This window comes from Magallana gigas, chromosome 5 (assembly GCF_963853765.1).
Source record: "Magallana gigas chromosome 5, xbMagGiga1.1, whole genome shotgun sequence".
Classification (NCBI taxonomy): domain Eukaryota; kingdom Metazoa; phylum Mollusca; class Bivalvia; order Ostreida; family Ostreidae; genus Magallana; species Magallana gigas.
Genome location: NC_088857.1, coordinates 52,574,110 through 52,588,026, shown reverse-complemented (window position 1 = coordinate 52,588,026; position 13,917 = coordinate 52,574,110). Strand labels below are relative to the sequence as shown.

Sequence of the window (13,917 nt, the reverse complement as noted above, 5' to 3'; positions counted from 1 at the left end):
AGAGAGGATTATCTACTGCGCATTCAGTGCATTTGGCTTCAACCCAACATGACCGTCAAGGCATTGTAGTATTTTACATAGATTTCAATTTAATAATGTGAATGTTTTGTAAGAACTTAATGATATTTATAAGTGTTATAATAGAGAGCGTACGTGTGGAGAAGGGGTGTGGAAGTTTGGTTGAAAGTGAAAGTAAGATTGTCAATAAATAAATACCTAGTCATGTCTTGTTCCTATTAATGGAGTTTGCAATTATAATCTTTCATGTTACATTTTGTGTGTACATGTATATTTGTGTGTTAAATCGTCATCAGCTAATATCATTGGAAATATGTTTTAGGTTTTTAGGAAGTATTTGACTTTGCAGCAACTTCATTAAGAAGTGATCTGCTTTAGTGCATATTTCAGACATAGCTTGAATTGTTTAGTCTCAGTGTTTCAAAGTTTTGTATATTTTTGTATACTGTGAAGTGAAGTAATTATAAAGGAAAACTAAATATTTGCATGTATGATTTTCATACATCATATGTCAATTATTAGGTCATCTTTTTGGTATACTGAGAGTTAATTGATTATAAAGAAAAGCTAGATATATGCATGTATATATTAAATCATTCATACATCATGTGTCTCCATTTGTAAATGGTCTGGGTTATATATGTCCAATGGAAATAGTATTTCTAAAAGAAAACATGGCAATATCAATAAAAAAAAGAATGAAAATGTTCAACGAGTGTTTGAGTCAATGTGATACAAATGTGATTGGAATTAAAGCTAAGGCTAAAGGCTTTCATAGATTTGTTGATAATGCAAGCATATTTTATGTTAAATTAATTTCAAGTTCAAGACTCTACATTTCAAGTTCCGATACAATTGAGGTAACAACAGTTGACTTTTACCAATCTAGTACTGCACATCAAAGAAACATCATCTTTGCAAGCCAAGGGTTTTTGGTGTAATATTTAAACAATAAAATGCTTTCTTTGGTAATTCATTCGGGATATGAAGGTAGCGACATTGCTGAAAAAATACATAATCCGCGTTAGCAGGTTATGTAAATTTTTTCTGCAATGATCGCTATCTTCATAACCCGCATGAATCATCAAAGAAAGTATTTTATTGTTTATATTAACATCTTTCTTTTAACTAATCAATGAATTGATCATGAAAAATTAGTAAAATTCACTAAATTACTGTCGGTGTACACAAGTACGTTAGCTAAAAGAAACAGCCAAATCGTCTCTTGTGAGACTGAGTCTGACATCATTATGGTTATTTCGTGCAGTCCGTGATTTTTCTTAGGTTGCTGTATATTTCGACCAATCGATAAACGGGACGTGTAGATTTCAGTCTGGCTGTTTCTATAGAGCTATGAATAACTATAAGTTTCCGCAAGAAATATAGGAAATAATACTGGTAGATGTAAATATACACCTGTACAAAGTGGGTATAAATACAACTATAGTACACTGGTGTAAATGTGCATGAGTACAATTAGTTTACACTTATGACAATTGTTTTGGTACAATAAGTGTAAACTGGTGTAAGGTTTGTGTAGGCGCAACTATTATATACTGATGTGGAGTGTGTAAGGGTACAACTGTTGTCAGATGTGTTTGAGTGCAACTATTGTACACTGTTGTGAGGTGTGTTTGAATACAACTATTGTACACTGTTGTGAAGTGTGTTTAAGTACATCTATTGTACACTGTTGTCAGATGTGTTTGGGTACAACTTTTGTACACTGCTGTCAGATGTGTTTGAGTACAACTATTGTACACTGTTGTCAGATGTGTTTGAGTACAACTATTTTACACTGTTGTCAGATGTGTTTGAGTAAAACTAGTGTTTACTGTTGTCATATGTGTTTGGGTACAACTATGGTACACTATTGTGAGGTGTATTTGAGTACAACTATTGTACACTGTTGTCAGATGTGTTTGAGTATAACACACTGGTACATTGTTGTCAGATGTGTTTGGGTACAACTTTTGTACACTGTTGTCAGATGTGTTTGAGTACAACTATTGTACACTCTAGTCATATTTGTTTGGTTACAACTTTTGTACACTGTTGTCAGATGTGTTTGGGTACAACTATGGTACACTATTGTCAGATGTGTTTGAGTACAACTATGGTACACTGTTGTAGGTTGTGTTTGGATACAACTATGGTACACTGTTGTGAGGTGTGTTTGAGTACAACTACCGTACATTGTTGTCAGATGTGTCTGGGTACAACTATTGTACACTGTTGTCAGATGTGTTTGGGCACAACTATCATACACTGTTGTCAGATGTGTTTGGGTACAATAATTGTACACTGTTGTCAGATGTGTTTGGGTACAACTATGGTACACTTTTGTCAGATGTGTTTGGGTACAACCATGGTACACTGTTGTCAGATGTGTTTGGGTACAACTATTGTACACTGTTGTCAGATGTGTTTGAGTAACTATTGTACACTGTTGTCAGATGTGTTACTCAAACAACTATTGTACACTGTTGTCAGATTTGTTTGGTTACAACTTTTGTACAATGTTGTCAGATGTGTTTGGGAGCAATATTGTACACTGTTGCCAGATGTGTTTGAGTACAACTATGGTACACTGTTGTAGGTTGTGTTTGGATACAACTATGGTACACTGTTGTGAGGTGTGTTTGAGTATAACTACCGTACACTGTTGTCAGATGTGTTTGGGTACAACTTTTGTACACTGTTGTCAGATGTGTTTGGGCACAACCATGGTACACTGTTGTCAGATGTGTTTGGGTACAACTATTGTACACTGTTGTCAGGTGTGTTTGAGTACAACTATTGTACACTGTAGTCAGATGTGCGTGGGTACAACTATGGTACACTGTTGTCAGATGTGCGTGGGTACAACTATGGTACACTGTTGTCAGATGTGTTTGAGTACAACTATTGTACACTGTTGTCAGATTTGTTTGGTTACAACTTTTGTACAATGTTGTCAGATGTGTTTGGGAGCAACTATTGTACACTGTTGCCAGATGTGTTTGAGTACAACTATGGTACACTGTTGTCAGATGTGTTTGTGTACAACTATTGTACACTGTTGTCAGATTTGTATAGTTACAACCATGGTACACTGTTGTCAGATGTGTTTGGGTACAACTATTGTACACTGTTGTCAGGTGTGTTTGAGTACAACTATTGTACACTGTAGTCAGATGTGCGTGGGTACAACTATGGTACACTGTTGTCAGATGTGTTTGGGTACAACTATTGTACACTGTTGTCAGATGTGTTTGGGTTCAACTATTGTACACTGTTGTCAGATTTGTTTGGTTACAACTTTTGTACAATGTTGTCAGGTGTGTTTGAGTACAACTATTGTTCACTGTTGGCAGATGTGTTTGGGTACAACTATGGTACACTGTTGTCAGATGTGTTTGAGTACAACTATTGTACACTGTTGTCAGATTTGTTTGGTTACAACTTTTGTACAATGTTGTCAGATGTGTTTGGGAGCAACTATTGTACACTGTTGCCAGATGTGTTTGAGTACAACTATGGTACACTGTTGTCAGATGTGTTTGGGTTCAACTATTGTACACTGTTGTCAGATGTGTTTGGGTTCAACTATTGTACACTGTTGTCAGATTTGTTTGGTTACAACTTTTGTACAATGTTCTCAGATGTGTTTGGGTACAACTATTGTTTAATGTTGGCAGATGTGTTTGGGTACAACTATGGTACACTGTTGTCAGATGTGTTTGAGTACAACTATTGTACACTGTAGTCATATTTGTTTGGTTACAACTTTTGTACAATGTTGTCAGATGTGTTTGGGAGCAACTATTGTACACTGTTGTCAGATGTGTTTGAGTACAACTATGGTACACTGTTGTCAGAAGTGTTTGAGTACAACAATGGTACACTGTTGTGAGGTGTGTTTGAGTATAACTACCGTACACTGTTGTCAGATGTGTTTTGGCACACCTATTGCACACTGTTGTCAGATGTGTTTGGGTACAACTATGGTACACTGATATGGGTTGTGTTTGGGTACAACTATTTATTTTATTTTTATCATATTTATTGGCAACATTTATCGTCAATTATCGGTAAACTCTTCTCTGAGCCACTTAAGACCTCTAGCGTATTGTGGTATCCAATTGCTGGGTGGACTGAAACAATGTAGATATTGTGCCTTGTCAAGAGAAATAAGCACAGCATAAAGTTACCACAGGGAGACCTGAACTTGAACACGTTTTTCCCGCTGAGTTATATGTTCCACTATCATTGTACAATTTGAATTAAAATGTGATCGGCACATGCCCTTGATAGCTGTTTATTCTGTGTGCGCATTCAACAAGACGTGTTGGATGTAACGGGGTACAAATAGATAAATCATAGTTTCACGAATGGATTGTTATTAAATATTGTAATATTATATAGATAATGCCTGTTTGGGAGGGTAACAGTTGTAATTGACAATCTGAGAAAATCATTGTGAACGGACGTGAAGCGGAGGTTGGCAGTGGTTTTTGAAGGGTGTCAATTACAGGGTTTTAACACAATCTGTGCAAAAAAAAAAGAAAAATGTATATATAGTATAATTATACTATATACTAGTATACGATTTTTTGCACAGATTGCGTACACTATGACATTTACACATGAAATGATACACTATTGTATTAAACGATATCATACGATTTTGTGCTATACCAATAAAGACCATTAACTATGTATTTCATATAATATGATTAAGGTTGTCTCAAAACGGTGAGCTGTGCAATCTCTGAATATATACGTTTTAACTATTGACCTTGGTCATAAATTAAAGCTCAATATCATTGAAATACTCTAAACTATATTTAACAAACGTAATTAAGCTAATTATACCAATCGTTCGTAAAATTTAAAATTATAGTGTTCGGAAATAGACAACGATTTTCCTTTGTCAATCGAATACTAGTACATGTAGTTTATTACTTTTAAACTATAGTTTACACAGTTATAAACAGTTTACAGTTGTTAGAAATCTGTTATGAAACTAGAAATCCATAAAGTACGTATTATTGTGTAGGATCTAGGGACATATCTGAATTATGAACTAAATTATTGTTATAACGGCCGAGATTTCCATGCAACCAGTTACATGGTTTACATTTTTATTGTAAACTAATATGTATAACTAAGATACACAATTGAATCAATTCAATAAACTGGCCCGGGCCATCCAATGTATATCCTCTCCTCGTATAAGCAGGTCAAGTTACATAACGATTGATGATTATATGTTGAAATATTCCGTTTGTGAAACTATGATTTATTAATGTGAACATTATATTAAATACAAAATCAGATTTTATCATTACAATGTATTTTTCTAATGTATTACTACATGTTTATAAGCCACATTTTTGTTGATGTCCGACACCTTTAGATTTTTTTTTATTATATAAGCTTGTTACTAATATTCGATAAATGATAATAGTTTAAAGTTGTAACTGAATACATGTACATTGTATTTTACCTAGGGACCAATGGATTTACTTTGTTATATCCGTAATTCGTTATATCCGTATCACGAATTCGTAATTATAATAACTATAGCGAATTCACTATATACATGTTTTATTTCACCCAACTATAACTTTCGCTGATTGAGGCTTAAATAAAAATATCATTACTTTGATACCTTTGAAAAAATTATATAAAAATAAATTCATTCAAACTATTATGCTAAATGGTAGTGAAAACCTTTTAACTGTAATGAAATTCGTTATAAAATTGTTAAATTTCGTTATTATTTACCTCAAAATCAGTTCGCTATATCCGTAAATTTGTTTTATTACATACTTAGTGATAAATACAGGTATTTTGCATATGTGATACAGATGACATCACAAAACTCGTATCGGCCTCCGGGGCTGATACAGGTTATCAGCCCTAGGGCTGATATGGATCAGTATTACACCCCTTGCGGAACTCCTCTCCTTTTTTCGTTTCGGCATTTGCGCATGTTTACAGACGAAAAATAAAACATTTGTTGCATCAACATCTTTAAGTACAGTTAAAAACTTTAAATGATAGCACATGTTTTTGAGCATACTTTTTAAACCTGAGGAAATTCCAGTTCTGTAGCTTCATATTTGTTAAAACAATTAGATCACATAAAGTACAGACTATTTTCAAATAATATTTAAAATCAATTTGTTCAAGTTGATGTTTATTTAAAATCTTATTACTAAGTATGTAATAAATATAATAATACATACCCTTTTTCCATATCACAGCCTGTATCAGCCCGAGACTCCAATATCAGCCCGAGGGCCGAAGGCCCGAGGGCTGATATTGGAGTCTCGGGCTGATACAGGCTGTGATATGGAAAAGGGTATGTATTATTCTCTATGTATCCGAATTCGTTATAACCGTAATTTTTTTCAAAGATTAGTTAAGAATTTGACCGGGGACTCAAAAAACTTCGCTATATTCGTGTTCGCACTAAACGAGTTTTACTGGAGAGAGAGAGAGAGAGAGAGAGAGAGAGAGAGAGAGAGAGAGAGAGAGAGAGAGAGAGAGAGAGAGAGAGAGAGAGAGAGAGAGAGAAGTAAAAAGTTTAAAATACATGTATCTAATCTGCTGGGGGTTTTTTTCAAATCATATCTCGTTTAATTTTGAGTATTAGCATATAAACCGATCTCTTTACTAACGCTACAGTCTATTGACTCTTACATTCATTGCATTTTGTTGGAAGTAATCGGGCTCGGAATATCAACCCAGACAACTGACAGTATACAGTATTCTAGATATATGTTTATTTCTCGATGCAGGTTTCCTTTATGACAAAGCAGTTGTTAAAGACACCATAATATAATCAGCACCTAGGTTTCAAAAATCATATTGCGATAAGTACCTGTTTCTATTTTTAGTAACATGTACTTTCCGTTCAAACACGGGTGTAGACAAAATACTTCAGAAAAAATTATTGATGGTGCTGGCATGATCGAGAAAAAACATTACCTTACAAAAAAACCTGCCGAATAGGGACATACTTTAGCTAATTAGTTTGGTAAAAAGCGTGGTGAATATAAAGAGAAAGCAAATAGAATCATCTCAGAATCTGTTACTTTGGGGATGGCGGTCGTTCAGTTCTACATCTGACCATTTTCCACTTCTGATGTCCATTGATTTACATGTAAAATACAATTATTCATGTAAAAAAGCAGCTCATTACCAGCTTGGCATAAGGCAGATGTAAACCAACTGCAATTGTTAAGTTTTATACGACAACGTACAGTTATTGACAGTCTCAACATGAACTTGCTCAGTGACCCCCCCCCCCCCCCCAAATGACGCAACAAGTTCAGCTGGGTAAAGAAAAAAACTCTTCTATCACTTATGTAATTCGTCAGAAGAATAGAACACACTAGAAACATTTTGTATTTCTAGAATTTTCTACTTTAGAAGTGAACGCAAAAATATTTTACGCAGGAACCATTTTTACCCCATCCTTTGCATAAACTAGTTCCCATAAGCATCGCCAGAAACCAGTTAAAAAGGAGACAAACAAGGAAACATGGCACTTCGCCTATACGGACTAAAGTCTTTAACGCGTAACGTTCAGTTAATTGGGTAAGATGGAGGTTCTTTTAGTTGTATGGTATATACTTAAGAAACATAAATGGCACTGTTTTTGTTAAATTGTCGATCAATTATTGGTTATTTTACCGTTCAAGGTGATTGCGTAGTTAAAAGTCATTGGAAAAAAATGAATTGAAAACAGAGAGAAACATATATTACAATATCTCCAATTGCAAATTTATTATTTTTTCATATGTCTTGAAAAATTAAAGACGACATGGATAATTGATAAGTACCATGTAACACTTTGGATTTCATATTCCGGATTTCCTCTGCTACATGTAAACTGTTGTGTATCTATGGTTTTTTTTAAATTTTCGTCAGATGTCGTATGATGTCGAACGATCTCGGTGGTGGAGCTGGTAAAGGAGGCGGAACAGGCGGCTCAATCAGGTCTCAATTTTGTTATAATGATCAGTGTGTAACGATGTGAGCTGGTAATGAGAAATACTGGGTATCTGTATTGTACACTACTTTACATTATATGGATTTACATTTCCAAAAAGTCACCCCAACCATAAAACCTAACTTTAAAAATGACCTCAAATAGACAAGACGGGGACTCGGGAGAAAAGAGCTAGCAAAACCAGCTGTCTCCCTTGTCAAATAAGGAGTTACATGACTTTACATAGAAAAGAGAACAAAAGACAAATTTCATTGATGTTATTAGCTACTGAATAAAGTGGACGTTACCAAACTAATAGAATAAATTACCTCCGGGTTCGGAGTACTGTTAAGGTCTTTCAATTGTCACATGACGTCATTGGGAGCATTCAGTAATATTTTATCGTTATTGGTTATAACATTAGTGTTGACACTAATGTTAAACAATTTATAGAGAGTATTTTGAGTTGAAATCGCTGAATTCAATGAAAAAATGATAAAACTGTACATAGGGAAAGTTATTTAACCTGGAAAGGTAAACATTTTTTTTGCAGATTTCAATAGGAGATGTAATGAGTTACAAATGTACCAATTTTAAGTGAGTTTGAACCATTAATTCAAAAGTTATAGAAGTTTTATGTTGCTTAACTGTACTTATTAGCGGTTGAAAAATTGTATCAAAATGCACTCTAAATGTGATAGCTTTCATACTGGCAAGTATAGAAATCAGTTAAAAAAAGATATGTGATGTTTGATTGGAGAGCAGTCGTCGCTTTAATTGCCCTGATAGTGTACCTGTATTAGCTCCTACAGCATGAACAAAATATTTGCAACATACCAATATTTAAGTTTAATTTGAATGTTTACATATTAATCTTCAAATTTCAACAAATATTACACGGATTTAACTATAAAAATATCAAGGGTGGAGAAACCTTAATAATAAATATAAACGAAATCTAGATCTACAACAAATACATATGGCACAATTCTCAAGAAACAATCCCCAAATACAAATGGTTACCCATAACAGATCAATTCCCAATAGTCCATTACAGTGAATGAAAAAAACCCAGCTCATTTTCATGTTCTGAATGACACTAGAATTTATCTTTTTACAGAGAGGCAGGAGGCACCTTCGGTAAAATTGAGGCTGCTCGTGAGGAGGAATTCATAAGAAGGCTGGTATGCTTGTTTAAATATTAAATTGTTTTTAATAATGCATCAGTCTTCACGACAAATTTTTTTCAGCACATGCCCTTCGGGCATGTAGACCCATCATTTTATCCCAGCCCATTCAAATTTTTACATGCCCAACTCAAAATTCTTATATTGACCGGTACATGTATGGTGCAACCAAAATAAATAAATAGCTAAAGATGTACGTCTCGTAATTTAGCAAACATATACAATAGGTTTAACTAAACACTTCAATGATTACGATTGACGCTTATTTGATAAGTCGTACCGAGAATGTAGACTGCACAAAGCAAGTTACGCGAATAACTTGGGTAGGATGGAAGAAATGGCAAGTAAAGAAATTGTTAGACTGGCAATGCCTGTCTGATATTCACGGTAAATGCGCGATATTTCGTACTAAGAGAACAAGGACCAATCTATCATATTGTACGTTGACAGAAAATTTACACATGCCCTCCGGGCATGTAATTTGGCAATTTTTACATGCCCGCCTACAAATTTACCAGGTCCCGGGCATCGGACTCCCGGGTTATTTCGAAGACTGATGCATGTGTTGTTCATGAAAGTTATACCCCATGGCCATTATTTGCTGAGCAAATTTATTTTAAAACCTAAATAAATGTGTCAAAATATTCTAAATCCTTTTTCAAATTAAGTATTCTTAATTATTTAATAACTTTCAGTCAACATTGACTAATAAAGGTGACAAAAAATAATTTTATTGAATTCTTTCACAGCTTGAAGAGTGAAGAATAAAAGCCATTCATTTATCATGTTAATGAACCAATTTTATATTAGTACAACGTATGTTGAGATACTATATTGGTTCAAGGAAAACATTTTAATCACAACAATATTTTGTCACAAAGGCAAACAAAATTTTAACCAATTATGAGATAAAAAGATTTAGCTGCAGAACTGTAGCTCTCCGGGAAAAAATATTAACCGACCGGAGAGCTACAGGGCCACCCATTGAAAAAATTGTATATTTATTGCGCAGAAAAACGTGCACTAGTTTTGGACTGAGTTACCTTATTTATACGCACTAAATTCTTCATGCAATTTACTACTGATATCGCCTCTTAATTCTGAATTTCATAGAATGAGTTTCTTTTTTCAGTGTTCTTGTTTTGTTGCTATTGTACCAAATTCAGTGCCTCTGTATACTATATTAAAGTGGTAAAAATATTTATTGGATAGATATTATTACAAAAAAAGGTTAATTGATAATTAATTGAATACTAAATTCAAAACAATATCCTCAAATGTGTTTGGTTGTAAATTAGCAAAAGCAGCAACTTCAAGAGCTAAGGCGACATCTAAACGTGGAAGTCAATATCCTCGAAAAGGAAATCAAATCCCATCAGGTCAGAGGTCATCGTGCCATGTAACCATGGTGATATGTTTTTCAGTCTTCGCACAGTGTTGTAATGTGCCTATCTGCATGTAGCATCTTCATTAATCTTTTGCTGTAATTCTTGTTTTACATTTTTATTTATTTTTCGTGGATAAATTATGTTTATTTACCACATATAATGAGAAGGTTTAATGCAACTTGAGCTTGCTCTGGATAGGCACAGACAACAAAATAGTTCCTAATACAGAATATAGAGTCCACCATTGAGGGCTTGGTGGATTGTGTAACCCTGCCTTCCTGCTTTATAAATACTGCGGGCATATCAAAGTAATATCAAACTCAATTATACCCTAAGCACAAAGGAAGGCAAGTTTAAGACATATCTTGAACTATTTTAACACAGAATTTCACTGAAATAATCAGGTACCGGGTACTTGTAAAGTGGAACAGTCACTTGGTAGTGGCTACTTTCACATTTGGTTTCACAGTCTTAGCTCTGTCCAGGAGGTTGTGTACATTACAACTGTCCCTCTGCTGCTTGTGCTGGTATCTGACCTGATTTAGACCTGATCATGGTTTTAAGCCGACTGTATGTTCAGGGGTTAGATTGTCTCAAATTTATAGCTATAGCAGTTTTGATGGCTTTCCTTTGCTTTCTTCTCCCAGAATGCTCAGCAGCTGCAAGCTCTAAAAGATCACTTGGATGAGGAAGTGGGCCATCATGAAAAGATAATTAAGGAACACCAGGTTAGTTTATTTTCCGGGTATCACATCAAAATTGGTTTACTGCTTTGGAAAAGTTTGTTTTTGGGTAAGACAACAGACATAGGTGGTTATAATTAAACGACTTTGGAAATGTAGCTTTATTTGGATTGTGAATGCAGTTGAACTACTGATTTTTGTACTTAAAGAAACCATTGTCCTTGTTTAAAGTAGGCAGATAGGACAAATTTGCTGGTTTAAATTTGTGTGTAGCTTTGAGTTTGCTTTGAAGATGATTCCTATAGGTTATAAAGCACAGAACTGCAGTTTAAAAATAAATACTTAGTTTAACAAGTCTATGTCTCTAATTTCTGTGTAAATGTCTGTGACTAAAACACTCCCTAACCCTGCATCATCAGCTCTCCGACTCCCCAGAGCAGGGTTACCGGTATTTTGTTCATGGTTGTTCTGACTGAGTTTATGTATCTTTATGTTGAGTGGAGCTTCCTCAGAATAATAGTGAAATCAGATCCTGTCTGTGTGTGTGTGATCAAATTGAATTTAACTAAATCTTGATTTGTCTGCCTTTTTTGGGTGCTTAGATGCATGAGACTGACATAGTTTTAGAAGAAGTAACGTAACACTAGCTTCACACACTATTTCAGTGCATTCCAACAGCATGATAAGCAACATCTAACAAGCTTTATGTGTACTGTGGTTATGGTTGAGATAATCATATACCTGTAGTTTAGATCATAAAGGATAAGGGATGGGGCACTTATTACATGTATGTATTTTTCTTCAAATTGTATCGAAACTAATAATATTGGAGCCTTTTAGCCATAACAGTTTTGTTTATCAAAGAGGTTGAATGTCAAAGGCAAGTGAAAATGAAGACAATTAACTGTTCCTCTATTATAGTTTCCTTAGTCAAAAGTTTTAAATGACAATATAATAGATGAGTTAACTTAACCTGATTTTTAAATAAAAACATTTGAAAACTATATTTAGATTGTACATCAAATATCATCTCTTCAAATCAATCAAAATATTTGACAATATGAATCAACTATGATTACTGTAGAAGCCTATGAAAAATGACGAAGTACTTTTTCTTTTGTCTTTTTTTTTTTTATTCAGGCTTATTTTTAATTTTGATACTGATTTATCAATGTGTACTGGTAAATATACATTTTGTTTTATTGTTATGAAAAGAAATTTTCTCTTCTACTTGAAATTGACGTTTGTGATTGTGATTTAATAGGCAGCTATCCAGAGACACAAGAAGAAAATTTCCGAGATCGAAGGAAAGACAGACTCAGATTGAAGAGCCCAGGAGATGTAGATTGTAGATTGATATTGGAGATAGACGACAATAAGACACTGAGTGCTATAAGTGATGTGTAAATGTTGATGGAATATCAATGTTATCATTAAAATTGTGATTATTACTGAGTTAGTTGTTGATATTGCTATAGCTATATATTTAAGAAATAAATGGCATGTTGAAAAGTTCAATGGGATATGGTTGTTTGGTCACATAATTTGGTTGGTCACGTAATAAAAATCCTGCGAAGCTGAAAGTGCTTCTAAGAAGATTTGATTGTGTACCATTATAGTTCCAACCAACTTCATATGATATCATATCCTAGTTTTTTAATATTGTTTATTAATTATATTTACATTTTAGAAAGGCAAATTGTTTAGAATTATTATTATAACCATGTTTTAAAGGGACGTGGTCACAATTTTGGTCAAAAATTATTTTTCCAATTTTAATGTTTACAATGCTTCAGTATTAAAGGCATTTTTAATAGGCAGCCAAAATTTGAGTGTTATTTGTTGAGTTATAAGCAAATTACAAAGCTTACAATTCTTTGGTATGTAAACAAAGCTTTGCTTTACATTTTAAATGTTGAAGTGAAAATTCCAGTTTTAGACCTAAAACAAATGTGTTAAATGTTCGGAACTGTTTATTTATGCTTCAAATGAACAAGAAGATAGACAAATCAGCTTGAAAAAGATTTTTTACAGGTATACTAAGCCTATGTAAACAAAAACAGCTGGGCACAAGCCTTGGTTTGACTGTATGACAAAGAATTGGGAGCTCTGTATCTTGTTTTTAACTCTACAACTAACTCTCAAATTTCTTTTGATCATTAGAAATGCATTCCTAAAGCAGTTTATGTAATAAAAACAAAAAATAGAATTTGATCAAAATCCTGACAATGCCCCTTTAATGGTTACAATAATGCAACCATCAAATGAGAAGCGTTAATTGATGTAATGCATCAAAAAATTCCCTTAGAAATGAACATTTTGCTATTCTTTTGGTTCATTTGCAAAAGTAAATATTCTGTCATAATGTCGAGTAAATGAGGAGTTAGGTCCCCCCAAAACTAGGAAGTGACTTAATTTTTAAATCCTGTTGAATAATTACATTTAAGGTGACTGGTGTTTTTCTTACCTATGCCTTAAAGGTGTGATTACCAGTACATATACAGTCAAACTTTGTTATCTCGAACTAGATGGGACTGTTTAAAAACTTTGAGATATCTGGGTACTCAAGATATCAAGAGTAAAATACTGAAAAAATAAGTACCAGTAGTTGGAACCAAAAGATCACTTCCACATATCCATTTTATCCGAAATAT

At 33.8% G+C, this 13,917-nt stretch overlaps 1 protein-coding gene across 4 annotated transcripts; it reads left to right on the top strand.

Annotated features, from left to right (window-relative positions):
* Nucleotides 1–7,451: 7,451 nt before the first annotated feature.
* On the top strand, nt 7,452–12,714 carry LOC105338542 (ATPase inhibitor mai-1, mitochondrial). Of its 4 annotated transcripts, none has more exons than XM_034447019.2 (5): nt 7,452–7,611; nt 7,945–8,013; nt 9,126–9,189; nt 10,491–10,571; nt 12,528–12,714. In XM_034447019.2, exons 1-5 carry the CDS (start codon nt 7,556–7,558, stop codon nt 12,588–12,590), a joined length of 333 nt encoding a protein of 110 aa, XP_034302910.2. In that variant the 5' UTR covers nt 7,452–7,555; the 3' UTR covers nt 12,591–12,714. The 4 variants fall into 4 exon arrangements, with proteins under 4 accessions (XP_034302910.2, XP_034302901.2, XP_065942435.1 ...); XM_034447010.2 differs by lacking the exon at nt 10,491–10,571 and adding an exon at nt 11,228–11,308 and having other exon boundaries at nt 7,453–7,611; XM_066086363.1 differs by lacking the exon at nt 7,945–8,013 and having other exon boundaries at nt 7,485–7,611.
* Nucleotides 12,715–13,917: the final 1,203 nt, after the last annotated feature.